At 46.2% G+C, this 26548-nt stretch overlaps 1 protein-coding gene and 1 long non-coding RNA gene across 6 annotated transcripts in view; one reads left to right on the plus strand and one right to left on the minus strand.

Moving 5' to 3' along the window:
• The window catches only part of LOC103159566, a 50568-nt gene extending 32512 nt beyond the window's left edge, over nt 1-18056 (minus strand). For 3 of the 5 annotated variants that reach the window (XR_003487258.2, XR_004770772.1, XR_003487255.2), the window contains exon 1: nt 17745-17835. This is a non-coding gene — a long non-coding RNA (uncharacterized LOC103159566). Of the gene's footprint in view, nt 1-1410; nt 1582-13354; nt 13597-17744 lie in introns of all 5 variants that reach the window. The other 2 variants (XR_004770771.1, XR_003487256.2) reach the window with 2 other exon arrangements.
• Nucleotides 18057-20068: 2012 nt separating this feature from the next.
• LOC100763833 (C-C motif chemokine 2) lies at nt 20069-21908 on the plus strand. Its single transcript, XM_027426500.1, has 3 exons — nt 20069-20227; nt 20931-21048; nt 21389-21908. Exons 1-3 carry the CDS (start codon nt 20149-20151, stop codon nt 21621-21623), a joined length of 432 nt encoding a protein of 143 aa, XP_027282301.1. The 5' UTR covers nt 20069-20148; the 3' UTR covers nt 21624-21908.
• Nucleotides 21909-26548: the final 4640 nt, after the last annotated feature.

Below are 26548 nucleotides of genomic sequence, written 5' to 3' on the forward strand. Positions count from 1 at the left end.
GGAGTAAGTGTTGACAGTCTCTGAGCAATTCACCTCTTCATTCCAGTGTATAGTATGCTTATATTTTTGCCTTTGCTGTGGCTCAGGGTCTCTGATCATTCATCATGGAAGCTCTTGGTCCTAAATCGCCACAGCTTACACACACACACACACACACACACACACACACACACACACACACACACCACAAAAGTGATGGTGACAGCTATCTGAAGACAGATGCTTCAGATCATTCTAACTACATCTACTCTAAACAGATGTGCAAACCTCAACAAAAACAAACTTCATTTTCCCATTCTGTCAACAGGGGTTTTTTTCTAAAGTACTGAATATGAATTGTGCTCTTTCTGTGTTTTGTACATCTGCATCTTCTGGCCAAGCACCAAGCACACACATGCATGCACACATGCATGCACACACACACACACACACACACACACACACACACACACACACACACAGAGAGAGAGAGAGAGAGAGAGAGAGAGAGAGAGAGAGAGGATGATGATGATGATGATGACGATGATGATGATGGTGGTGGTGGTGGGAGCAGCTGGCCTTGCTGTGATACTGCCTTATCTTCTCAACCGGCTAGCTTCCTGTGACATCCCTCTGCACGTCCTGGTCAATAACATTCTCTTAGCAGGGTCTCACCCTGAGTACCTGAACTTGCTGCCATAAGACCTAGCAGTGGAGGGTCCCATCTATCATTCTGTGACTCTCTCTCTCTCTCTCTCTCTCTCTCTCTCTCTCTCTCTCTCTCTCTCACACACACACACACACACACACACACACACACACACACACACACACACATTCATACACATACACATAATAAAGGCTCACACAATCACATATACAGAAGTCTACATATAGCCCTTGGAGTCTACTTCATCTATAAAGCAACACAGGCTTCCCCTGGAAAGGGTCCAAGCACCCTTACACTAGGACTTGTAAGCATCTCCTTGGCTCTATTTTCCTCATTAGGTGATAAGGCTAAGCCAAGGAGATAAAGTGGTACACAGCAGGGCCAGATGCACCAGTCTCATCATTCCCACAGAACAATGCACACCCATGAAGCCAGGTGGCAGGCTGACAACAATAGCTTACATGTGATGATCTTTTCCATGTACTATTCTAAGAGATTGGCAAGCATTTATTTATTTAATTCACCATAGGTCTCAGGAACTACCATTCTGCATTGTAGATGTTGAAACAGAGGAACTACAAGACCGTGATACTTGGTCATGGTCACACAACACAAGTGGCAGAGCTGCTATTCACATCGAGGTGTCAAGTTCTAGAGTCTTCTCTCTTGTGTCCTTTAAGCAGATAGAGCCCCATGCCCAGGCATGTACTCACATACACTAGACTGACTTCTAGAACTGATGGGCTCACATATTACTTTACCTGGCTCTGTGTTACTGTTCCCAGAGGATGGCCTGATCTCAACATACAGCCTCTTTCTTCCTTAGAACTCCTGGGAAGTGGAGCCCAGCGGAGGTGTCCTCACAGCTGACCACAGGCCATGCCTTAGTCTGGAGAGCCCTCATAGTGTCCGAAGGAGCCATTCTCCTAGACCTGGAAGTGTCAGACAATCACATACAGTTTCCGGGTGGCTCTGGTGCTTAGATACAAACAGTTCTAAGCACTTATCTCAGGGTCTACACACAGGAGGAGCCTAGTAAATGGGGGCACTGGAGATAATGGTTATGTGGTATGGTGATAAAGTGACCTATAGAGATAGTTAATGTCTAGATGCCCAGACAGGCTTGAAGCTGAAGCCTTTCCAAGCATCATGGTGGCTCTAGGAATATGTTCTGGCCAGCTCCACTCTGCCACAAAGACCCAATCAATAGTTTACCTGGAGACCAGGAAGCAGGAAAAAAAAAAAAAGAATATACCGCTAGGGAAGGGCCTGAAGCATCCAGGGTCCTCCTGACTATGGCTCTCTGATTACCAGGGCCTGGAGCAACACATCAGGACAACCTTGCCACCCATCAGGGCAACCCTGTTACCTTTGGCCCATATAGGTGTCTCCTACACCTCACACCTCCATTTCTACCCAGGCAGATCCCCCTTCATGCTCTGAGCCATGGAGACCATGTGGAATTTCCTCCCCATCTTGACAATGGAAAAGTCCCAGTTCTGTGAAGTACCCTTACAAAGGCAGGATGAATGCCACAGACAGGCCTGAACTCTAAACCCTAAGAGTAGGTCACATTCCAGCAGTTTTCCAACCCAACTCAGAATGTCCAGTGGCCAAAGGGAAGCTGGCCAGCCAGCCCACTCCCCCTCCTCCTCCTAGCTTGGACCTTGCCAGTCTCTAGTGGTCTGGGAATTCCCAGGGAATTCTCCCACACTACAAGACAGACAAACAGACCTACTCCTAGCCTGGACACTTGCTGGAGTAGGAGGACGATGAAAGTGACTTCAGGGTGTGGACACTCTCTACAACCTATTGACCTACTGTTGTTTTCACACCCCTAAAGAGAGTAGGAGAAGTTAGTCATTTCACACAGCTATGACTGTACCAGATATCAGAGGGGCCAGATGGTAAACTCCTTTGTTAAGGCGAGAGCCTCATCTGACCTACACTTCATCCACTCACCAGAGGGAGGGGGTGGGCCACTGGGGGGGGTCACTTGGAATCAAAGAACCCAGAACACCTCCTAGTTCTATCTCTTTCCACATATGTACCCTTCATTGGTGCTAAACCTCTCTGGGCCCCCAAATCCATCAACTGACTTGTGAGGAAAAATAAACTTGGAGGCTTAAGGAAGCCCATGTTTATCTGATTCCTGTGACAGGTGGGGTCTCGTAGTGTGTGCTGGCAGCTCCCCTGCCAACCCCAAATCCAGGCCTTGCTCTCCTCATGGTTCTACTGGTACTTTCAGAACCTCCTCTGCCTGTTCTCAGCATATCTTTTCTGGTCTTCTGAGACGTTGTTCTCTATATGAAATGGGCTGCAAATAGGGGCTACCTGAGAGAGGAAGCCCTCAAACCCCAGAACCCCTGACCAATGAGGACAAATGCCCAGCCATGTAGACAAGGCTTCTCATCACCCAATCCCTTTAGGGGATAGCAGTCAATTTCCCTTGTTCCAGTCCCCTGGATTCTGTTCAGAGCAGCATATGGGAAAAAGAAGGTGTGAGCCAATCTTTCTCGGGTCTTCTCCATTGATGCTTAGCATCACTGTGGCATTCTTTTTTTTCTTTTTTCTTTTTCTTTTTTTTTTTTTTGAGACAGGATTTCTCTGTGGCTTTGGAGGCTTTCCAAACTAGCTCTTGTAGACCAGGCTGGTCTCAAACACACAGAGATCTGCCTGCCTCTGCCTCCTGACTTATGGGATTAAAGGTGTGTGCCACCAATGCCCGGTCACTGTAGCATTCTAAGAATGCCTGTCTGGACTCTACCTGGACCCTGCTACCTTCTGCAAAACACAAGTGCTACACCTGGTTGCAGGACACCACTGCCATAGTGAGGTCCAGTGAGGGTCACTTTGCTAAATGTGCCATGGTGTCACAGGCTATAACCTGAGACAGACAAGGGCATGCTCTTACATTTCTCTTCTGAGCTCCAAGAGAAAAATGTCAGTGCACCTACTTGTTGATCTCTCCCTACCCCAGATCCTCCTCCTGCGTGCTCGTCCTCCTCCCTCCTCTTATTTCTCCTCCTCCCCCTCCTCTTTCTTTCTTCTCATCCTCCACTTCTTCTTTCTCCTCCCTCTTTCCCTACCCTCAAGTAAACTCGTGGCTCAACACACGAGGCAGAAATCTGCCTCAAGTTCAAATTGAAAATCAAAGCTTGTTCTGGTTGTATTTGGGGCAAGTAACATTGATTTGGGGTTTGTGGTGCTTATAAAATGATTGCTTTCAATGTGAATTCATTTATGGTGCAAAAAGAATCCTTCTACAGGAAACCTCTTATACATACAAGAGAACAATATGATGAAAACTTATTTTAAAGTTCCCAAAGTAGGATGGTGACATTGAGAATAAGCATTAGCAGAAGAAAGATACACCATAGCCCTGAGAATTCCAGATCTGGTGACTGGGTAGGTAGATGAGGTAACCAAGTCACAGTTTCTTAACATTCTCTCCAACTGCAGCTCCAAGTCTACCATGGAGCTAGGGCATCAAATCTACCTCTTTTTGCCCTGTCTATCCATTTATTCAGCAAGTAGTATTTGTTTTGTTTTGTTTTGTTTTAAAACATGAAGGACATTAAAAGCAAAGTGGGGGCTTGTTCATCAGTAAGCCTGAGCCCAAGAAGACAAAACTGGGAAGGAGGCAATGGGGTTGGTGACAGCATCTGGGTTCCATCTGGCAGAGGCAGCATCATTACAGGCTGAGGCACTTGTAAGCCTCTGAGAGAACTGCACCATGGGAAGACATTGGACAAGAAGCAAACCACACGCCTCATCTGTGTTCACCTGCCTGTGTAGCATCCTCTGTCCACATTTCAACTGTCTCATCCACACAAGGGAAGAGTTAGAAACATCACTCTGGTCACAGGGTTATTGAGAGCATAGAGAGAGCTTTAGCAGAGCTGGAACCCTCCTTTAGTGTGTGCTGATGGCAGCTCTGGTGTCTGTCCCACAAAAAGCTCCGGATTATTTTAGTGAAAAAGTATATGGTAGTATCCATCAGAAACAGCCTTTTGAAAGTGGTAGCTATCATCAGAGGAACCTGCATTCTAAAAATGGGTAAGGGACCAGAGCATGTCAGCAATGGGGACGAACCCAGGGCAGGACAACTCCCAGTAGGGAGTTTGCTGTGGTGTCCAGGAGACCCCAAGAGTTGACATGTGGGAGACTTCCAGCTCTTAAATACAGTATGTCAACAGTACCTAGGGCTGATGCTCTAGTTTTCAAAGCCCAGCTTTGTTAGCTTGAGTGAGACAAGGGTTCTGGACTAGAACCTCAGCCTTGGAGCAGAAACAAATACTGGGGGAAAAAAGAGAGAGAGAGCCCGATGGATTTTTTTCCTTTTGGAAACTTTTCCAGGACATAGGAATGCATGTGGACTTTCCCTGCTACAGTGACTAAGCTGTCCCCTCATCCACAGCATCTGCAGGTCTCGTGGGATACCCTTGGTTCCTACCCCCAGGAAGCCAAGCACATTCTCTCCCCAGATTCCTATCACTCCAGGCTAAGAGAGCTGCATTTTACAAGTGCTTTAGAGCAGACAGCATCGTAGTTTCCTATAGACTGTCTTCTGTGCTTGCCCATCAGAATATTGTTAGTGAGCACCATTTTGAAGAGGCATCACCCAGGCAGGAGGAATCAGAGATGCCAATGGAATGGAACGATCCGGAAAGCTGTAAAAATGTAGAAGAATGCATTTTCTGGGGTTCTTCAGAAAAACAAAAAGAAAAGGCTAGCTACAGATGCACAGGAAGAGAATACTTACAAGAAATTGGCTGGTGTGTGAAAGCTGAAAAACCCCATCTCCAGACTGGAGTCTCAGGACAGCTGGTAGAGTGGCCCAAGTGCGTAACCACTGGGACCAAGGTTAGCAAGTCTTAGTCTGAGTTCAAAGGTCTGAGGGTCAAGTGCTGATGTCCAAAGTCAGTAGAGTACAGATGTTCCAGATCCAACACAGTGAGAAACTGGCCTTTCTTCTTCCCCTTTGTCCCATTTGGGCCCTCAGTACACTGGAAGATGCCCATACATTGGCAAGTGTTCTTCAGTCAGGCTAATCATTTAATGTTTGTCCAGGTCTCTGAGCAGCTTTTTATTTGGTCTAGGTGACATATAAATCCATCTATCAGTGAATAAGTCATTTGCTCCTACCATGGCTCCCAGAAGACACTGGCCACTGATATGGGACCTGTGAGATCAGGAGATATTGGCCTGGTGGCAAAGGGGAAGACCTGTTATAGAAAGGAGACAAGGGATTGTACAAAGACCCAGAAGCCTACCTTTTGGTAGAAGGAAATGGTGATCCCTTTAAATAAGATCAGCTTTTGAGGAGCCAGAGTCTATGGAGAAAGAGGGGAGAGTAGAAACTGGAGTCCCAAGCAGGTGTCACCTATGACTGAGCTCTTAGTATTGTGGGCATATAAGGACAGAGAGGGAGCACTGAAGAACCTTCAGCAGAGAAAACACTTAGCCCATGTAGACTTTTGGAGTGTGTTGGCAGCAGGGTGGAGTTGGATTGGAGGAGTGAGATTGCAGGCAGAAAGCCCACTTAGGAGCCTGGCAGAACCCAAAAGATGAGTATTCAGGATTGTGAGAATTAGTTTGGTTGACAACTTGACAGAATCTAGAAGCACCTAGGAGACACAACTTTGGCATGTCTTTGAAGGAGTTTCTAGACTTGGATAATCGAAGCAGGAAGACCCATCTTGAACACAAGCAGTACCATCACATAGGCTGGGGTCCTAGCCAAAATCAAAAGGAGACTAAGTATCGGCATCTACCTGCCTCTGCTTCCTGATTGCAGATGCCATGTGCCTGCTGCCTTGAACTCTGGCTGCCATGGCTTTTCTGATGGGAAGGACTCGTAGCCTCAAGCTATGAGTCCAAATAGACCCTTCTCCTTTAAGTTGCTCTGGTTGTCAGGTGTTTTGTCAAAGCAACAGGAAAAACAGCTAACCCACAGGTACTAGTGAAGGGTGGTGATAATTGGGATGGTGAAATGGGGCTGGACTTGGAGCTTAAAAGAAGAGGCGGGGATATGCTTACTTACACCTTCAGTTCGATCTGCTGACCCAAATCTCAACCTCTAAAAGCCCTAAACTCTGCTTTCTCCATCCCAGCATCCCAGGCACCTAGCAAAAATGCTCAACACAGAATGCGCCTTTGATAAGCCGTTAGTAAAAGATGAGTAGGTGAACAAATGAGTGAACGAGTAACAAAATAAACAAAGTCTTCCTCTGAGACCCATCAAGGGATCACCAGTAGCTTGTGACATTGTTTATCTTGTTCCAGCTTCCTTTCAGACCCTAACGGAGACTCACAGAAACCCTTCATCTACTCCGAGGGTCCCCCTTCAACCACAGAGACCTAGCTGGGGTCAGAGAGAGCTCTGGATAGGAAGCAGGATACAGGCCATTGCCCTGACCTTGGCTTCCTAGGACCTCAGATTGGGATTTTCCCAGAAGTCCAGAAGCTGGGATACAGGAGGCATGTCCGGGGAATAGAAAGTGCCTTGAAGCTGTGATCCTACTGAGCCAGTTCACTTGGTGTGTTACAACCTCAGCTTCCCTATCTTAAAGAGCTTCACTTCAGAAGGTTGCTGTAAGGTTGTAAAGAGGCAAGGCTTCTGGGGTTCATGTTTCAAATGTCTTTAATTAGGATGAGTATGTGAGAGCAAAAACTCCCAACTTGGGTTTTGTTTGTTTGTTTTGTCTGTATGCGCTTGTCAAGCATTTAACTACTCTGAACAGATCTCAATGTAACTCTGCCTTTACAGCAGGACACTGTAAATATCAGTCCTGAGAGAATGTATGCAAATGAGCTTGGTCAACTGAAAAATACATGACAAATCCCTCTGGATTGCTGGCTACTGCAACAATGTAACACTGGAAGAGTTCTGCTTTGAGAGCAGATCGTCTGGGGACGTTGGAATGGTTACTAAGCACAGCCAGTGTCCCCACAGTATTGGGATAAATACATTAACATGCCCATGCCTTAGTTTCCCTTATCAATGCATCAGACATGCTCAGCCGTATCTCTAAAGAGCTTTGCATGCATGGGCTCCCATCAGATCACTGCCTTAAGGGTTAAAGATATGAAATAAATAAAAGTGATTATGAAAGATATCAAAATCCATGATCAGAGATTTTTGCAAAGAACTCACCAGGATTCCCAGTGTTTCTCCACACACCGTGTAATAGAAGAAATACTCCTTCCTAAAAGACTAACTGGGGGCCTACATTGCCATTTGGGTCCAGGTCACTCATTTTCTGAGTGATCTATGTTTTTAGATTCCCAGTCTGTGGAACAAGGCTTGGACACCAATGCTCATACCTGAAACCTGCACTCACTGGTAGAAGGGACATCCCCTAGTTTGGAGGATGCTAGTACCCTGAACTCTAATCAGTGAGGAGAAAAAGACACACACACACACACACACACACACACACACACACACACACACACACACACGATGGATAAGGAGTTAGAGTGAAAAGACTAACCAAGAGACTCCAGGTTTCTCCAAAGGCCACCCCAAGCACCCAACACCCCATCAATGGACTGGGAGACGAGTCCATTTTACAAGTCACAAATATCAAGGGTGGGGCTGACCAGAGTCAGCTTTTCTGACATATTTTCCTAGAAGACCTAGAAGCTACCATTGCCATGGAAAAAGTCTGCATCATCCTTCAGAATGGGGCATCTGATGTCACCATAAATGTATGGTCTATGATGATTTCCAAAGAGGTGAATAGCAAGTGAGAAATAGCATAAAATGGGGAACTGGAAACAATAATGCTAAGCAAAACCAAGCACAGAAGTTGGCGAGTGGAAAGGGAACCAAAGACTTAGTGTTTGGTCTAAGGAAGTGAAGATAAAAGAATTATATTGCAAAACACATCTGGGAGATAGGAATAAGAAGGACTAAGTTTGGGCTGAGGTATGGCATCCTGCTGTGGACCTCACCAGCTTTTCAGTCTTTGTGTGTAGCCTCGTTTTCCTGCAAGATGCCTGACAAAGCAGTGTTGGAGCATCTTTGCATTGAGCTATCTGGGGATAAAGAAGTCATACTTCCTAACCCTTGCCCCACTACATTTTTGCCCAGAGAACTGGAGTACCTCTCTATGTAATGGCATGATGGTTCCATACTGTTCAGCTTGCAAGACTGCCAGATGATGAAGTAAAATGCAGTTAAATATATGCCTACGGAGGATTTGGGAGGATCCAGGGGAGGAAAACATAATCAAAAGATATTATATGACATAAAATTTTTTATTAAGAAAAAGAGTGCACCTAAGGCACCCAGCCTCATATCCTGTCATATTCGGGACTCTCCAGAAGTGAAGTCTTTCTCCCTTTGAAAACTACTTTGGAAGTGAAAAGAGGACAGAAAATGATGTAGGAAGATTTTGCAGATGTATCATTTCCCTTCTGCAGAGGAGAGACTTGGACAGCTGTCCTCTTGGCCAAGGTTAGGCATGACTCAGTGGAGGGGTGAGTCTCGTGAGTCTGTCTTCTCTGAGGTCAGACTCAGCCAGGAATTGTTTCCAGACTTTAACTCTTTATTTAGCAGAGGTCTAAACATTCTCAACCCATTCATTCATTCTCTCATGCATTCATTAATCCAATCATTCATTCTGTCAACAAACAAATATCTGGTGCCCAGCATAGGACAGACACTTACTTATCACTTATTCAGTGAATGAATAAGTGATTGGTAGATAGATGAATGGGAGGACCCTACCCTAGCTTTTGGGATAGAGGCGAAGGAAAATTAGAAGTCCTGTCTGTCCAAGCATGTGTGTGGTAGAGAAGCTGTACACACCTACCCTACTTCTTTAAGCACGCACCAGATGAAGTCTATTAATTGGAAAGGAAAGCACACTAAGAGAATGCAGAGGTCTGTGTGGGGAAAGACGATGGAAAGACATCCCAGAAAAGGCAGCTGCCTTCTCAGGCAAGGTAAGCAGCCTGTGAAGGGTGGTGCTCCATGAGTATCACTACAGTCAAAGGGTACTTAAAGAGCTGTGGTTGCTGACATGTGACTAAATATTCTCTTCTCAGGGTGGCCACACTCAACAGTTGAATTTTAGGCCAGAGAGATGGCTTAGTGGGTAAAGACCTTTGCCATGAAGACTGACAATCTGAGTTCAGTCCCCAGGACCCACGTGGTGAAAGGAGAGAACAGACTTCTACAGGTTGTCCTCTGACCCCCACACATGCCCTGTAGTACACACACACACACACACACACACACACACACACACACGCACACGCACACGCACACGCACACGCACACACACACGCACACACACACACACACATGCACATGCACACACACATACACACATACACAGACACACACACTATCAAATATGTACATAGGGCTGCTGAGGCATTTTTAGAAGGTCATATTGATACCTTGGGAAAGAAAAATAAGCTTACCATATAAAGTATAGACTGGCAAGAAATATTGCAAAGTTATTTTAATAGAACTCAGACTGAGGCAGGGGTTTCTGGAATAGATGAGAGGAAATGAACACAAGAACATTCTAAATCTGAATGGGTGAATATCAGGGACCCTTAGAAGGAAGCAAGATAGATTGAAAAAAATGGTTCTCTGCTTCCTACCTGAGATATCTTGATACATGGGTGTAGGTTCAAGGGAAGAAAGAGGCTCTGACATGAACCAGGATTTGTGGCTATGGTAGCTGCTTTCCATGTATCCAGCATGGTGTCTGGCACTTGCAGTGATGACATCAAAGTGTAGTTTGAACATCACCAAGATCATTCCCAAAGTTCTCCATAAACTGACTCCCAAGACAGCCCAAGACAATAAATATATAGAGTAACTGGGAAACTCGCCTCCACAATCCCAGCCCCCAAATCACACCTTCAGCCACCTCGATTCCTCCAGGTGCAAGTTTTACATCTGCCCTGGAGGCATATTCCATTTGGTTGAAGAAAAAAACACAGAGAGAGAGAGGGACGATAGAGGTCAGGAAGAAAGAGTGAATTCATTGGAATTGAATGGCATCCAAGTGTGAACACCCAGTGAGCAGAGGAAGCCGAAGTCCTTAGTTCATCTCGAGTCTCTTCCTGTATTATGGAAAATGTGAGAGCCATAGTGGAAAGACCCTAACCTGGACCACACTGGAGTCAATCATGTAAGCACATGAAATGGACCAAGTATAAGATGGCAGAGAAGTAGGGAAGAGAGTATGGTGGGCCTGTAAATATGTGGTTCACAGAGATGGACCACTACCTCTCTAATATCCTGGAGACTCAATACTGACAAAATGGCTCTATAAAGGGAACCAAAAATGTCCTAATTTGAAGTTCTGAAAATTAATTATGTTTGTTTTAAGCATGAAAGAATATTATGACCATGCATCAGAATGGATTATGGACCACCATCTTAAAAATTGTCCTGGTGTGGGGACCAAGGGGTCCAGTCCTTAAGGATGAATAGAAAAGGCAGAAGAGGAGGCAAGGAGTGATATGAGGAGAGAGTAGAGACCTGCATAAAAATGAGATAGTGAGCAGGGTTGATGGGGAGGCTGGGTTCAAGTTGGATCAGAGCTACAAAGAATTCTTCACATCAGGAGATGAAGACATCACTGAGACTCTAAGAATTTCAATTGAACTGTGGATGTAGACAGTAAATGGCAATTGGCTAGGGAACTATAGGAGATGAGAATTATAAACAACTGTTCCAAAGTGTTTTTCATAAAAAGACACTGAAACATGGGAGAAGCTCAAGGGGATATAAGATTAAGGAAAATGCATTTTTTAAACAATGAGGGCAATTTAGCATGTGGGTGAAAGAAATGAGACAGGAAGTGACAGAAAAGGCCCAGACCTAATAATGAGTGCTAGTCCCTAAGGGGAGCAACTGGAAACCAGAGACACAGAAGGAGGCATGACCCTCGCCAGGAGCAAGCAGCTTTCCATCTGAGACAGAAGAGATGCACTAACATGAAGACAGAAGTTTCCACGTGGGCGCTGGGGAATTCTTATCTCATAGCCTCTGTTTTCACTGGGGAAGATAAGACTTCTGACAGTGCCAAATCCAAGATTATGGTTCTGCCTAGAAGAGGAATAGTGAAGGAAAAAGGAGATGCCATAGAGCATGGCAGAGAAGACTTAAGAACTCTCTAGACTCTAGAGTCTACAGGAAGTGGCAGGCACTGCAGAGCCTGCTGACTCTCTAAACCGTTTGCCATCAAGGAGATAGGACGTCCTCAAGAAAGACAACAACCTAGAGTTGAGTCGTCAGGGGCAGGAGGTGATCACAGCAGATGAGCTGGGTCTTGGTACCAGCATGTGGGGAAACAGAAGCCTAGAGATGCTGGGATGAGTGGCTGGTGAGAGAGTGCCTAGCCTCAGATGGACAGGGGGGGGAAGGAAGTTGGAAGTTGGGCAGTGGCAGAGGGACCCGGCAGAGTTGATAAAGTAGCTGCAGAAGGAAGTGGCCGGCTGTGGTGGAAGAAAGACCAGGCTGCTCAGTTGAGTGTTGTGGAATAGGGAGATTCAGGACAATAAATTGTCCGAGGTGTTGCCTCGGCAGATAGACCCAAATGCCCCAATGCATTCTCCTGGAGAGATACACAGGAAGTGTGAGAGCCACCTTCCCTCAAATTCCCCGCACCTTCCACCCTCTTACGAAGCCAGCCCTTGCAGGATGTGAGGAGGTGCTGTTGAAAGCAAGCCTTAGGATAAAGAGAAAGGAGAAGACCAAGGAGAGGGAGGGGTTCTAGAAGAAAGGCCCCAAAAGTAGCATTGTAGAGCAGAGAGAAGACTAGCCCAAGAGTAAACAGCCCTGGGTTTGAAACTCAGAGCCTTGGATTCTCTATTCCCCAGCTCTCTTTTACTTGGGCTCATCAGCCTGGATGCCTCAATTAATTTCTCCATCCATAAAATGGATAAAAGCTGGACATAGTGGTGTATACCTGTGATCCCAGCCCTCAGGGGACTGAGACAGGAAAATCATGATTTAGAGGCCAGTTAGACTATATAATGGGTTTCAGCCATCCTAGGCTACATATTAAGTCCTATCTCAGAACACAAAATAAACAAACAAGCAAGCAAACAATCCAAACTAACAATACAGCCCACTTAGACTACAAGGACCTTGGTGAGAGTCCAACAATGCAATGAATCATCAAGGACATAAAATGAATTGTGGTTTGGGGGACCTTATAGTTTTGAAACCTTCCCTTGCTAATTGGATAGAGGTTCTAGAAAGTACTCAGCAAATACCCAAAATTTTCTGTTTAAAACTGGCATTGAATCAGAATTGCATAATGATAAGACTTCTGATGAGATGTTGGAATATGAAGTTTTCCTAACTTTTCTGGGGGCAAAGGGGAGAAAACAAGGGGTTGTGGTTGTATACTGGGCCAGCCACAGGGAGAACAATAGATATGTATTGTAGTGCAATCCACGTCACTTCAGAGCCTCAACAGTTCAGGTCACCCCAAACTTTCAATCTCAGGAGGAAAGTGTCCCATCCAACTTTCTCACCATGTCCAAGAACTATGAAGAACCTATTCAATCAAGCCACGAGTCCTGCTGATGTTTCTGACAAAGCAAAGGTTAGGTTACCAGACCCACTTTCCAATGGCCAAAGCTCATGGCTGTCATCGCTTTCACAGCTGCCACAAGAGTAATCATGTCTTGTTGGCTCCCTAATATCCAAAGCTTTACCTGGTCCTTGCTCCATGATGCCTTCTGCAGTCTTCACCCAAGGCTGACATTGCAGCTGGAAAGCTGAAGCATCTATGTGGACTTAAAGGTTTGGACACTGCCCTTGAAGCAGATGACTATCTCAGCATGGAAGGGCAAGTCCAGACACACTCCACCCATTGCTCCTCAGACTTGGCGATGAAGTCAGATGACCAACCAAGCTGGAAAGTCCACAAACTCTCAGTGTCTAACAATGCTGGACTCTGAAGAAAGAAAGGACTTTTATGCACCTCCTCTTAGGAAGGCACTTGGTGCTGAAGCACATGCATCCTGTCTGGGACCTGCGGAGAAGTGACTTTGACACTAACAAAAATTCTTCTCTGCTTCCAAAAACCTATTCCCAAGTGTCTGTTTCTGTTTTGTTAGGTTTTCACCAGACAGAGCTGTGCTTCCATAGTGGAAATATGTAGCTGGCCATCTTGCTGGAAAATGTTAAAATCTATGTCAACTGCCGTTTTTCCCAGCACACACTGCACACACTCACACACAACTTGTCTGCACCCTACAATTAGCAGTGACACTGACTGCCATCTATGGCACTCCATTTCACCCCACACATTGACATTTCAATAAAGCAGTGCAGGACTCAACCTGCAGGATCTCCATGACATTGTTCAGCTGTACTTGCTCTAATTAATTCATTCTTCACTTTTTTCCCTTCCTTCCTTCTTTCTTCCCTTCTTTCCTTTGTTCCTTCCTTCCTTTTGGAGTCAGAGTCTGGCTATGTACAGCCCAGGCTGGCCTCAAACTCAAAATTTTTCCTGCCTTAGCCTACTTAGACTTGGAATTTCAGATGTGCACCATCACACCTGGCTCATCCTTCACTTTCTTGTTGAGATCCCAATGCAAGGTGCTAGTGCTAGGGTGCAAGAATGAGTGAGACAGAAGATCCCGCCCACCCACCTGCCTATCATCCCTAAGGCCTGCTGTTTTCAGCCCATGCAAGTACTCAATAGGTTGTGTTGTGAAGTCTCATTGCCACGGGTGTAGTTCTGAGTGCTGAATATTTCAAAGCGTTGGTTGATTTAGGGCTTTGAAGCCTGAAGAGAGGGTGTGTTTGCAAAACCACTTCCAATGACTACCCTCCTTGACTGGACAAATGGCATTTGCATCTCCCTTCAGATCCTTTCTGTGGACTTACAGAAAAGACAGGATGGGATTCAGAATGGAGCCTGTGCTTTACTAGACAGTCCACTGCCCAGACGGCTAAAGGTATGAATACATAAGCCTCTTTCTATAGGCAGATAAAACTTCACTCTTCAGTATGTGACTAATTACAACCAGTAAATGGGGGAACCAGATCACCCCCACCCAAAGGACCCACAGGGCCTCTGAAAGCCCCCCTTTTTTACCACAGCTTCTTACCTTTCAGCATTGTCAGACAAATGAAAGGAAAAACCAGAAGTCCCCACTTTTCCTCCCAATCCTCTCGCCCACTCAACTCATTTTAAAATGAGAGAGTGGTTTAGTTCTACCATGTTAAAATGAGTTGAGTGGCTTAGATTGTTTGTGACTGATTTGAACAATGATACTGTCACACTTGCTGAGATCTAGCGTGGACAAAAGCTTTAAGGTGGAATGGAGCACAGAATGATCCAGAAGTGGAAAGTAAGGCTGGAGGGGTTGTGTGTCTGTGTGACTTGGTACAAAGCAGACAAGGGCAAGCCAAGGCCAGACTTTGCTAGAGAGCTTTGTCAGCTAACTGCTTTTCTAGGGCCCTGACTTGGCTCTACAATTGCTTTCTCTGACCCTTAGCTGTTCTGAACACCCTCAAATGCTTTCTCCTTCCTGGAAGATAGGACAGAAGGGGTGAGGGGACATTTAGTGAAATGGAACCTTAATGTCCCTCTCCCAGAAAGACAGCAAGAATCAGGCATGGAGTACATGCCTGTAATTCCAGCACTCCAAAAGCTGAGGCAGGAAGAGAGTTACTAGTTTCAGGCCATCCTGGGCTACATAGTCAGCACAAGGCCAGGAGCATACAAATCTACTGGAGTGGCCATGTACCTCTAGATGTCTCCAGGTCCATGCCCATCAACCCTTAGGCTGACACAGCTCTTTGCAGGATGCTTACAAAGCGCCCTGGTTTGTTTCTTCATGCAAGTCACACGATGATGGTAGAAACCGCTGTTTACTCATCACCTTCTGCACAAGAGGTCCAGAAAGGTCAAGGGACTTGCTCAAGTCCACATAGCTAGACAGAGGCAGAGACAGGCTGTGATACCGTAACATAACTGAGGGTTCTTTGCATTCTTCCCGGCTCCCTGTTCTACTCCCTTTGTTTATTACTCTTGCACCTTTGTCTCATTTCTTCCTCTTCTTCTATACCACCTTCCTTTGAAGACTGAAGACCCAAGAGAATCATGGACCATTTCTCTAGAAAACAGTTGAAATTGCTATGGACAGCACCACACTCTAGTTCTTGAAGCTTATGTGGGGACCATAGGCAGGAAGCTAGTCTGAAAGAGACGAGTAGCTCATGGTGTCCCATCCGTAAGCATCTTGGTCTATCCTTTGCTCTTTCCAGGTGGTTCTAAGGGAGCTAGACACGTGCAGCATCAGAAACACCTACATGGTTAGCAATACACATCTCAGACCCACAGAATCGGCATCTGCTCTTCAGCAAGATGCCAAGGGCTACATAAGCATTCTAAAATGTGCAATGTCCAGAGATTTTCTTCAATATGTGTCCTTCCTCCACCCAGTAATGATTCAAGTTCAAATCCTGCCCAACCCTTGAACCCACCACAAACACCCCACCTCAGCCTTCTGTGTATCCACACAAGAACTTTCATGATGCTATATATCTAGTTAATGTAATTTTTCTGTATGTCACTTGATTTTCCCTTGGGTGAGCAAAACACACATGTTCAAGGACTCCACTAAATGCCACTAAAACAGTGTCTCTGTCTCCATTTGGATGATCCACAGACCACCCACCTAAGACTGTTACCACACCTAAGGCTGCTCAGAGCTCAGCACCTTAATGGTGACACTTCAAATGTGTTTGCTTGACCCTTACATCCATCACCACACTGCTCAGGCCACCTGTGCCATCCAGGCCCCAAACAAGCTTCTCCATACTGGGCAACTCAAAGCTGCCGCAGGATTGCTTAGACTCCTGCCATCCCACCAGTTTGCCTCAATTCTTCCTGTCACTAGGGTAGCTCTTACCTTATGACTCAAGTGCCAGGCCACTACCACTGGCCCAGGAGACAATATAAGTGGTGAGCCCCTTCCCACCCAACTCGGACTGCTGCAAGTGACTCTCCTTTTTCTTTTCCAGTGTGCCCTACCCACCAGTACCACTCTCATCCTACAAATACCCTCAGCTCCTTCATGAGAAGGGAGCTGTAGCACAGCCACATTAGGAAAGGCTTGGGAAAAGCATTGATCTTGTGTGTAATGAAGCTCTGTACTACCTTCAGAGTACTATGGTAGCTGCTCTTTGAGTCTGGCCTTCTCCCTCCAGTGGCCCTTTCCCTGAGGCTTACCCAAGGGGGATACTGACTGTACAATCATTTGTGACCAGATGGTAGAGAACACAGAGAAAGCTCAGAGCCAAGACAGCATAAATACTTCCTTTAGCCTTCTGTGTCACCTTGGGCATGCCATGTGACCTTATTTTTGACCTCAGTCCCTCCATCTGAGAAATAATCCCTTCATCTTGGAGGTCCCATTCCCACTAGACATTCTGTGATGATATAATGGGAAACCATGGTCCTTGAAAGGATGGCAGATTCAAAGTCCTAGGTACACAGGCCTGGCCCACCTGAACCTGAGAGCTCACTTGGGGAGAGTAGAGGGTAGATGCTGGAGGATGCCCGTGGACAGGCACCAACTATGCACCCCACCCAAAAGGTTGGGGTCTGGAGAGATCATCTGGAAGTGCAGGTCAGAAGACCATGAACTACAGGGACAAGAAGAGTAAACAAACAAGAGAAGGGCCCGGCTGAGGGTCTAGGAAATGCTTCTGATCTTTCTAGAAAGCTCACTGTCACTTCTTCTTTCTCTACCTCTGACACTGAGTGGGAGTGTGTGGCATTGACCAGGGTCCATGTGGAGGAAGGAGAAGATTATTCACCCAGAGTAACTTTCCATTCCTCATCTGGGTGGTTTAAAGGAGAAGAGATGCTGGGGGCCACTGGACTATTGATCCTAAGCCCCTTATAGCTCTTCCCTGGGCCTTTCCCTTGGCTACTCCCAAGCCACAGCTTAGCCCAGGCCTGTATTGAGCCATTCCAGATTCCCAGCCCCACGTGAGAACTGCTTGGCAGTAGGCCCAGCATCTGGAACACACACACTCCAGTGAAATATCTCTCCCACAGGAACCGGGAACTTCCAATCCTACCTCAGAACGGGAATTTCCACTGTCTTCTCCCATTCTGCCTCTGACCTACCAGCTGGAAAGAGCATTCTTTGTTAACAGAGTGAAGTGAAAGGGAGATAAACAATAACTTTCTTTTCTTTGGTTTATGATTGGTTTGTGATTCACACCCGGTTTCCTCCCATGTGTTAACTGAGGCTTGCAGTGGCCAATTCACTTTCCAATAGTGACCTCCCAGGTTCAGTCCCAGGGCTCCACAAAACCAAGGGCTTTCCCCTGGGACCATGGACCATATCAGTCTGTGTATATCAGTCAGGAATAGGTTTCCTCTCATAGAAAGAGAAAATGACATTATATACATTCTTGGGGGCGGGGTGCTTTTGGGTCTCCAATTCCTAGGACTAATAGTGTCATCTCTCATCTTGTTGATGCTGTAGAAAGCCTGAGGAATGACTAGATTCCATAGATGACACACTCACAGGTAAGAGATGAGTGTCTGTGAACGCGAGGAGAACTCCTTGGAAGTCGCAATGAGAGGGTCTGGGAAGAAATGACTATGAAAAACTACTGTCTCCAGTCCAAAAATAACTCACATATCTAAGAATTGAGTGAGTCCACAGGGAAAGGACTCAGCCAAACTCAGAGGGATTTGGACACTGGTTGGGGAGTAGGAGAGTGACTGGTGAGATAATGAATGACACAATGACGCAGGCAGAACAAAAAGACAGTCCCCAGAGGTACAGCAAAGCACCACATGAGTGGCCTGTCCTCCCTTTGTTCTGTCTTTTTCAAATTCTGCTCAAGAGTCTAGAATGTTCTCTCCCATAAAATCTCTGCTCTAGATTCTCTAGGAACTAATATCCATCATGAAACATTAAGCCTCATGTCCAGAGGCAGGCATTCCAGAATCCATGTGTCCTGAATGGGAGCATCAGCCCCCTGTGTCACCTGTGTTACCTAAGAGTAAGTGGGTATTTTGACAACTAATTATGCCTGGCTCCCAGTAAACCATCATAATGTTGCTATGACCACTTACTATGGACTAAATACAGCTATTTGTTTGATGCTGCTTATTTCTTATACAAATATAGTAACTAGAGAACTGCTTTCTTCCAAGAATCCCCATTTCTCTGTGGAGATTATCTCCATAATCCCCTGTGAAAGATGAGTTATAGGTCCAACCCTGCCCATCAGGATATTGTGGTGGGCTGAAAGAATCAAGAGACCTAAGTGTTAAGAGTCTGCTCAGGCACTGGCATGCCAAGGAGAGAGCTCTACTATTCTTGGAAAAGAATTGGCTGAAATTAATTCTAAGGACTTGCAGATTTTATTGCTCTGATCCTACTGTTTCTGGAGAAATCTAGGCCAGAAAAGCTGAGTAAAATCAGACTTTGCATTTTCCCAAATATGGCTCCTTGGCTCACTCATGATACCTGGAAATCTAGAAGAAATCAGGGGGGAAAGCAACCACCAGTAGTAAATGCTGACCACAGGCTCCTAGCTCATAGTGACTAACCACAGGGAATGTTTCTCCATGCCCCGTTAGCTGTCTGTTAGTTTTCGGGAGTTGAGTAACATGATGATAGTACAGACTGGAGCTACCGGGGTCCCATTCCAGGGGATTTCAGGGCGGTTACCTATAACCTTTCTGAGCCTCAGCTGCCTGATCTATACAATGGGATTAGCAATACCCACTTAACTAGAGCGGGGAAATTTAGAGACTGCATTACTGACAGGAACTAAGCACTGTATGGGTGTTACATGGGAATCTCTTCTGCAACATGAGCTAATTTGTATGGCTTCCCAGGTCTGGAACCTTACAGCTCAGGCAGTTCATTTTAATGTTAAGAAGCTCTCCAGTTCTGCCATTTATCTGGGAACCACCAAACAAAGTGAATGCCCTATTCAACAAGGAATGTTAAACAAGGACTTGGTGGACTTATGGGGTCCATTCCCAGCTCCGAGGTCCCTTGTGCCAGGGGCAAGTTGGGATATGCTTCCGTCTGCCTTAGGACGTTAGGTTCCTTGCCCACTTCCTTTTATTTCAGTGAAAGCAGGTCCACTCCATTCATACTTGTGGCTGGTCTAGTATGACTGCTTCCCTCCCCACCTCCCCCCCACCCCCCCGCCCCCCCCACACTCAACTTTATTTGTTCACAGCAGTGGCTGGAAAAAGTGCCAAATTCCAACCCGCAGCTTCTCTCTTCTACTTCCTGGAAACCTCCTAGAGCCTGCACTTACTCAGCAGATTCAATCTTCCACTTTTCCTCACTCACTGACGATGCTGCCCCTGGGGACCAGGCTCCCAGCCTGACTCCACCCACTGGCTCACTATAAAGGCTGAGGCAGAGCTGCCAGAAGAGCAGAGAGACTGAGGCCAACCCAGACCTGCCTATTCTCTCCGAAGCCAGCTCTCTCTTCTTCCACCATGCAGTTCTCCGCAAGAACGCTTCTGTGCCTGCTACTCACAGTTGCTGCCTGTAGCATCTATGTGCTGGCCCAGCCAGGTGAGACCCCAGCTTCCTTCTCCTCACAGCATATTACCCCATTTTGGATTGTTATGGGCCATCATAGTGTAGTCTCACCTGAACAGATACTTTTTTCTCCCTGAGGTAAGGCAGCAAAGAGCCAACCCAATGACACAGTTGCTTCTGGGAAGAGCCTGAATTAGAGTTTTAATCCTTCCCAGATCTAAATTTGGAGACACATCTTCATGCAGTTCCTATTCTAGCTACTTTCCTCAGTATTTGAGAACCTGGGTGACCAAAGATGGGCCTGGGTTGATGGGCTTATCCAGATAGAGGAGGGAAAGGGAAGAGACCTGAGACCTCTGTTTCATACAGTTCGGCTTCCAGAGGCAGTGGATTAGCAGAGGGGGTTGGTACTAAAGATACTCAGGACCAGACGTAGATTTCAGGAGCCTGGAATAAGGAAGATCCCTAGGTCATTTTCTTGTACTCTGGTAATAAGATTTCTTAGCTCTTTCTCATAACAGTCCCCAGAGCCACCTAGTTTTAATGACACTCCTTTACCCAAGATTGTGAACTTATTTTAAAACACAAATATCTGAGTCAGTATGTCAGGGGCCACATCCCAGCTCTGATGTGTCAGGGTTTACATCCACTCCTTCTCCTCATGGCCCTTCTCTTCTCTAAGGTCAGAAGCATCTATCTTGTCCTAATGTGCCCCCCTTTCTGGTTTATTCTCCAGACGCTGTTAACTCCCCCCTCACCTGCTGCTACTCATTTACCGCCAAGAGGATCCCAGAGAAGAGGCTGGAGAGCTACAAGAGAATCACCAGCAGCAAGTGTCCCAAAGAAGCTGTGATGTAAGTTACACATACTAGCCCTCCCTGGTCCAAAGTTCTTCCTCAAGAGCAAGGGATGGTCCTCATGGACTTATTATAGTCAGTCACACACTCAGATCCAATAGCAACTCATTCCCAATGAGAAAACTGAGGCCAAGAAAGAAAGAGCAATTCCCAACAGCACTCTCTATGGGTGCTGTTCAGAGCATTCCAATTTCATAAGCTTATCTTGGAAAACCTGCAGGAGATTCAGGCCACTCTGAGTTTCCCCTTTCTACCTGCCTTCCTCTTTTAGCCCTACACAGCCCTTCCACGAATAGTCATTGAACTTCATCTGACTGTGTCTTCTCTCTTTCCACAGTTTCATCACCAAGCTCAAGAGAGAGATCTGTGCTGACCCCAAGCAGGACTGGGTCCAGACATACACAAAAAAACTGGACCAGAGCCAAGCTAAATCAGAAGCTGCAACTGTGTATAAAACAGCACCTTTGAATGCTAACTTGACCCATGAGTCTGCAGTTAATGCATCCACTACTGCCTTTCCCACCACAGACTTGAGAACTTCTGTAAGAGTGACCAGTATGACAGTGAACTAGTGTGACCTGGAATGTGATGCCTTAAGTAATATTAACTTTATTTAACTTATTAATGTTTCAATATCCCCTTCCCTGTATACTTGGATTTCTTAGATGCATGACGTGGTTTCATTGTTTTCCCTCTGTGAACCCTGGTTCTCCACCCTAAATGTTATGAGAGATGACTTTTGTAAAGATGAGTGAAAAAAAAAACGTTGTGTTTGAGATCCCAAGGCATTGTTTAAAATATTATTATGGAAATGGATATTTCTAATTATTAAGAGGAATAAATTATTTTTGTACATAGTCTGGCTTGGGGTGTTTTCTTTAGGGAAATCACAAAGCTGAGAGCATATCGCCCTGGAGGACCAGGTGGGACACATGTTATGGAGGAATGGGAGAAAGAACGGCCCAGTCTTTTGTACTGGAAGGTGTCATTTCAGTGTCATAGACTTTAAAACAGGGTCCACTCAGGCATGCTAGTACCATTGTTCCAGTCCCCAGTATTGCTTCTCAGGCACCGGCTTGACAAATGCCCTTCCTGTCATGTGCTCCAATCACCCTTCAACTGGGATGCATCACTTCTATCTGTAACTCTGCAGTTTATTCCCTAACTGCTTGGGCAATTCAGGCAGGGAAGAATGGAGAGGGGACTCAGTCACTGACTATAAGAAGGTTATGGTAAGGCTTCATAGAGAGAGGAAGACACAAACTTATCTTTGGATAATGGTTAGAGATCAGGTTAGGTCAGAAAAAACACAGAAATACTAAGAAAAAGAAAGGTAGCAGGGGAAATAGCTGAAGGTAAAAAGGATGATGGTGTATGCACATGGAAAGGTAAAGAAAGAAAGAAACAATCAGATGAGGCCATGTGTATGCCAAGTTGCATCCGAGGGAAAAGGGAGAAACAATCAGATAGGGTCACATAAGGAAACCTGAATGCAGGTTTTGAATATGAGGGTGAGGGCATGCCCTGCCTCTGATCTTGTCCTGAAACTCTTTGGTCCAATGTAGAGGGATGTGCCCCATTCAGAAGCTCAGGGAGAGCTTCAGAAAGTGCACCTTGATGGCTTCATGCAGACAGGAAGAAGTGGAGAAAGTGACAGACTGGCCCATCAACATATGAGGGCTAAATATGGAGTGCAAGGGACAACTCTAGAGAACAATGTGCCTGGCTGTGGGAAATGGCTTAAGGTACAGACCTTTCCTGACCTTGTTAATGGGGCAGCGTCTCTGAAACCCGAATGTGTTTCCATCCATCACAACCCTGACTCCACACCCAGGAGCCTAGGCTGTCCATTCAAATGGATGGATTGTTCTCTCTCTCTCTGCATGTCCAGCTGAGGTCTGTGGCATGGGACATTTAGACACAGACAGCCTCTCCACAAGGGAGAGTGAGCATCTTTATCTAGGAAATAAACTCTCTTGGTGCTCGCTTTCTCCATCTGGTGGGGAGAAAGATGCTGTCAAACAAGACCCAGCAGTGCCTTTGGCAGCATGCAGTGCTGGGAAGAACTCTGTCTGGCATGAAGGACACTTGAGCTGACACAGACTCAGTCACTTGGGACAAATCAAGTCTATCAATTCAGTGGTGGAGGGGAGATGTTGCAGAGATAAACAGGGGCCAAGGTTCCTTTCTGATTTAAGAGCATGACTCCTAGGAAGTTTCCATTTTTTTGTAGCTCAGATTTGGAACATTCCTGAGCCAGAACAGACTTCGTGGCTGAAGCTGAGGGGTTTCTTCAGAGCTCCAAGGGCCCTGATACATCAGTCAGCAAACAATTTGTAAGTTTTGTTGTGTGGAATTCACAGACCCTACATTCCATGTTGGGACCCAACAACTCCGTGTTGATTGCCGGTCAAATCAGAGTGGAGGCAAAGAGGGAATAAGGTAGAAATGAGTCAGTCTCTGGTCTGCAGAACAAGGGGTCTCTGATGCCAGGATGACTGACTGCAAAGGACCTGAGAGGAGGAAAGGGAGGGAGCACATGTACTTACCACCCCCACACACACACACATAGCCTGCTCCCACTGCATTTGCAAGTCCTGTTTGCTCATTGTTGTGAAATATTGACTTGGTTTCTTTTTCTCGAAGCAAGCAGGGGTTCCTTGGTCCTTGCACAATGAAACTGAGCACAAGACATTGGCAGCGCTTAGGCACTCAAAGAAGCCAAGCAGGATGCATTCATTTCCCGTTGCTGCCAGCACTTTATTCCAGAATGTCTTTATCCTTTCCCATCATTCTCAGGCTTCCAGTCTCTGTTTATTGCTCAATCCTAGAGCCATTCCTATGATTTATTACAGCAGCACCCTGCTCCAGGTATCACACTCTGTGTTCGTCTCTGATTGCCACTAACAAATCACCATAAAACCAATGGCTTAAAACAACCAAATACATTAGCAAACAGTTGGATTGTTAAGTCTACACTGGGCCAGTCTAGCTGCAGTCCCTTAAAGGATTTACTGTTTGCAACTTCCAGAAACCAATTTTAGGTTCTCTCTCTGTGTCTCGCTGTCCCTCTGTCTCTGTCACTCTGCCTCCTTCCTTTCCCCATCCCTCCTTCTGTGAGCATGCTCTCTGCTTCTCTAGCCACAGGTTTTGTTGTTGCTTCACCTTTTTGAAAACGGGTCACGGTGGCTTTAGACCTATTATGTAGCACAGGTCAGCCTTGAACTCACAGCAATCCTCCTACCTCAGACTGTCCAGTTCTAGGGTTATAGGCATGCCACCACCACACCCAGCTGTAGTCACATCTCTCTAACCTTCTGACCTTCGTGATTTCATAGTCAGGGGACCTTTGTGATTGTCCTGAGCACATCTTCACAGCCAAGATGATTTTCTATCTCAAGGTCTTCATATTGGTTACATCCACAAACCTCTTTGCAGGGTCAGGTAGGACACTCATAGGCTCCAGGTATTAGGGTGGTATGCCGGCACTCAGAACAGAGCTGCCCTGCAGACTGAATGCCTAGGGACCAGGCAAAGGTTCATACTCAGTAGCTGGGCACAGTACTTGAAAGTTTTGTCTGGTTTGCTAAAAAGGTGGTCAGATAACCTTGTGGGTGTCACCTTTTGACTGGCACTGCATAGATAAAATATAGCAGGTGCTTTCTAAGAGGCCCTGCACATGATGCTTTATCTTGACTATCCACGTGGTGTGATCGAGAGATACTTAGGAGATCTGTGAAGCATACTTCTGGATGTGCCCATGAAGGTGCAGAGACGACTGGAGCATGGGGACGGCAACTAGCAGAAACCCACCCTAAATATGGCAGCAGCATCCAACTAGCCAGGGGTCCAGATAAGAGAAGTAGAAGCACGGGAATCAAACGGAATGAGCAAGCTCCACTCCAGTGGACCTCAAACTCCGCTCTCCTCAGCCTTCCCGTACAGGCTCACTGGTGGCTCTCCTTGGAGCGTGCAGGCCTTTACCCTCATGCTGAAGCAGCATCACTGGCCCGTTTTCCTGAGGTGTCCGGCTCCATGGAGTGAATAGCTACTGGATTGCTGACTCTCCAACATGCAGGTGTTCATTGGAGGAATTACTCAGTCAACAGTTATGAAACTCAGCCTAATCAACTGTCTTTTGTAATTAGACATATATATCCATGTGCATGTGTATATACATGCATATACGTGCATGGATGTATAATCACATATAATATACACATGGAGAGAGCCCTGGCTAATACACATGAATCCCTTCGAAAATGAAATCATATGGGCCAGTCAGATGACTCAGCAGGAAAAATCACTTGCCACCAGGACTCACAATCCGAGTTCAATCCCTGGGACCCAAAAAGTAGAAGGATAGAACCAACTCCTGCAAGTTGTCCTCTGACCACCAACCATAAGCCATGGCACATGTGTGTGTAAGTAAACAAGTGAACAAACAAACAGAGTTTTAATAATTTTATTTTATTTCTAAGTGTGTCTGTGTGTCTGTCTGTTTGCATGTAGATTTGTGCACAGAAGTGTAGATGCCTGAGCTGCCCCCAGGCATTGTAGTCCCCTGGAGCTGGAGTAACAAGCAGTTGTGAGCCACCTGACATAGGTGTTGAGAACCAAACTTGGGTCCTCTGCAAGAGCAGTAATTGCTCTTAACCACTGAGCCACCTCTCCAGCCACAAAATGTAAATTTAAAAAAAAAAAACTTATGTGTAAAACTTTCCAAGTGAGAGGAGGGGCAAGCTCAGCCCAGCCTTCATACTTCAACACATGGTTCAACATATGGTTCAAATGGGGCCCTGTGGTAATGCAGGCAATGGACATCAACACAGACCCTAGCAACTGCAGGATTACTGACTGAAGCATGCCGTCAGCAGCAGCTTGATCCTGGATCTCACCATGTCAGCTGGTGGCAGCACAGGCCTCTCAAGTTAGTATGGCTCTAGCAGTAACATGGTCCTCAGACCCCAATATGGTCTCAGGTGGCAGCTGAGACCCTGGGGCAGTCACATGGCCTTTGATGGTAATAGGAGCTAAGGACATCAACACAGATCATGGCTACAGTAGGGCCATAGCTCAGCCCTGGTCATCACCATGGCTGTGGATGGCAGAGCAGACCAGCCCTGATCTGTATGGCCCTGACAGCAGCATGACCCTCAGGCACCAACACCTCAGGTGTCAGCCCAGACACAGGGCAGCTACACAACCTTGAGTGGTAACAGGAGCCACAGACATCTATGTAGACCCTGGCTGCAGTAGTGCCATGGACTCAGACATGGCCCTCAGCAGCAGATGGGGCCAGACGATGCCATGCTCCTCGGATGGCAGTGCAGGCTGCTTATATTGGCATGGCTCAGTAACAGTTCATTTCTTGGACCCCAACATGGCCATAAGTGGCAGCTCAGATCCTGGGCATCTTTGTGGCCTTTCAAAAAGGATGAAAAGACCTTGGTGGCACACTGGGATTGGGGCATCTGCTTCTTGGTCCTCTTAGGCA

The sequence above is a fragment of the Cricetulus griseus genome, chromosome 7 (genome assembly GCF_003668045.3).
Source record: "Cricetulus griseus strain 17A/GY chromosome 7, alternate assembly CriGri-PICRH-1.0, whole genome shotgun sequence".
NCBI lineage: Eukaryota > Metazoa > Chordata > Mammalia > Rodentia > Cricetidae > Cricetulus > Cricetulus griseus.

What these genes read in the sequence shown, in the direction of transcription:
- LOC100763833 (XM_027426500.1), top strand. Translation starts at nt 20,149, where the DNA reads ATGCAGTTCTCCGCAAGAACGCTTCTGTGCCTGCTACTCACAGTTGCT. An exon ending in CTATGTGCTGGCCCAGCCAG is followed by an intron (nt 20,228 to 20,930) that starts GTGAGACCCCAG and finishes TTTATTCTCCAG; the next exon opens with ACGCTGTTAACTCCCCCCTC. An exon ending in TGTCCCAAAGAAGCTGTGAT is followed by an intron (nt 21,049 to 21,388) that starts GTAAGTTACACA and finishes CTCTTTCCACAG; the next exon opens with TTTCATCACCAAGCTCAAGA.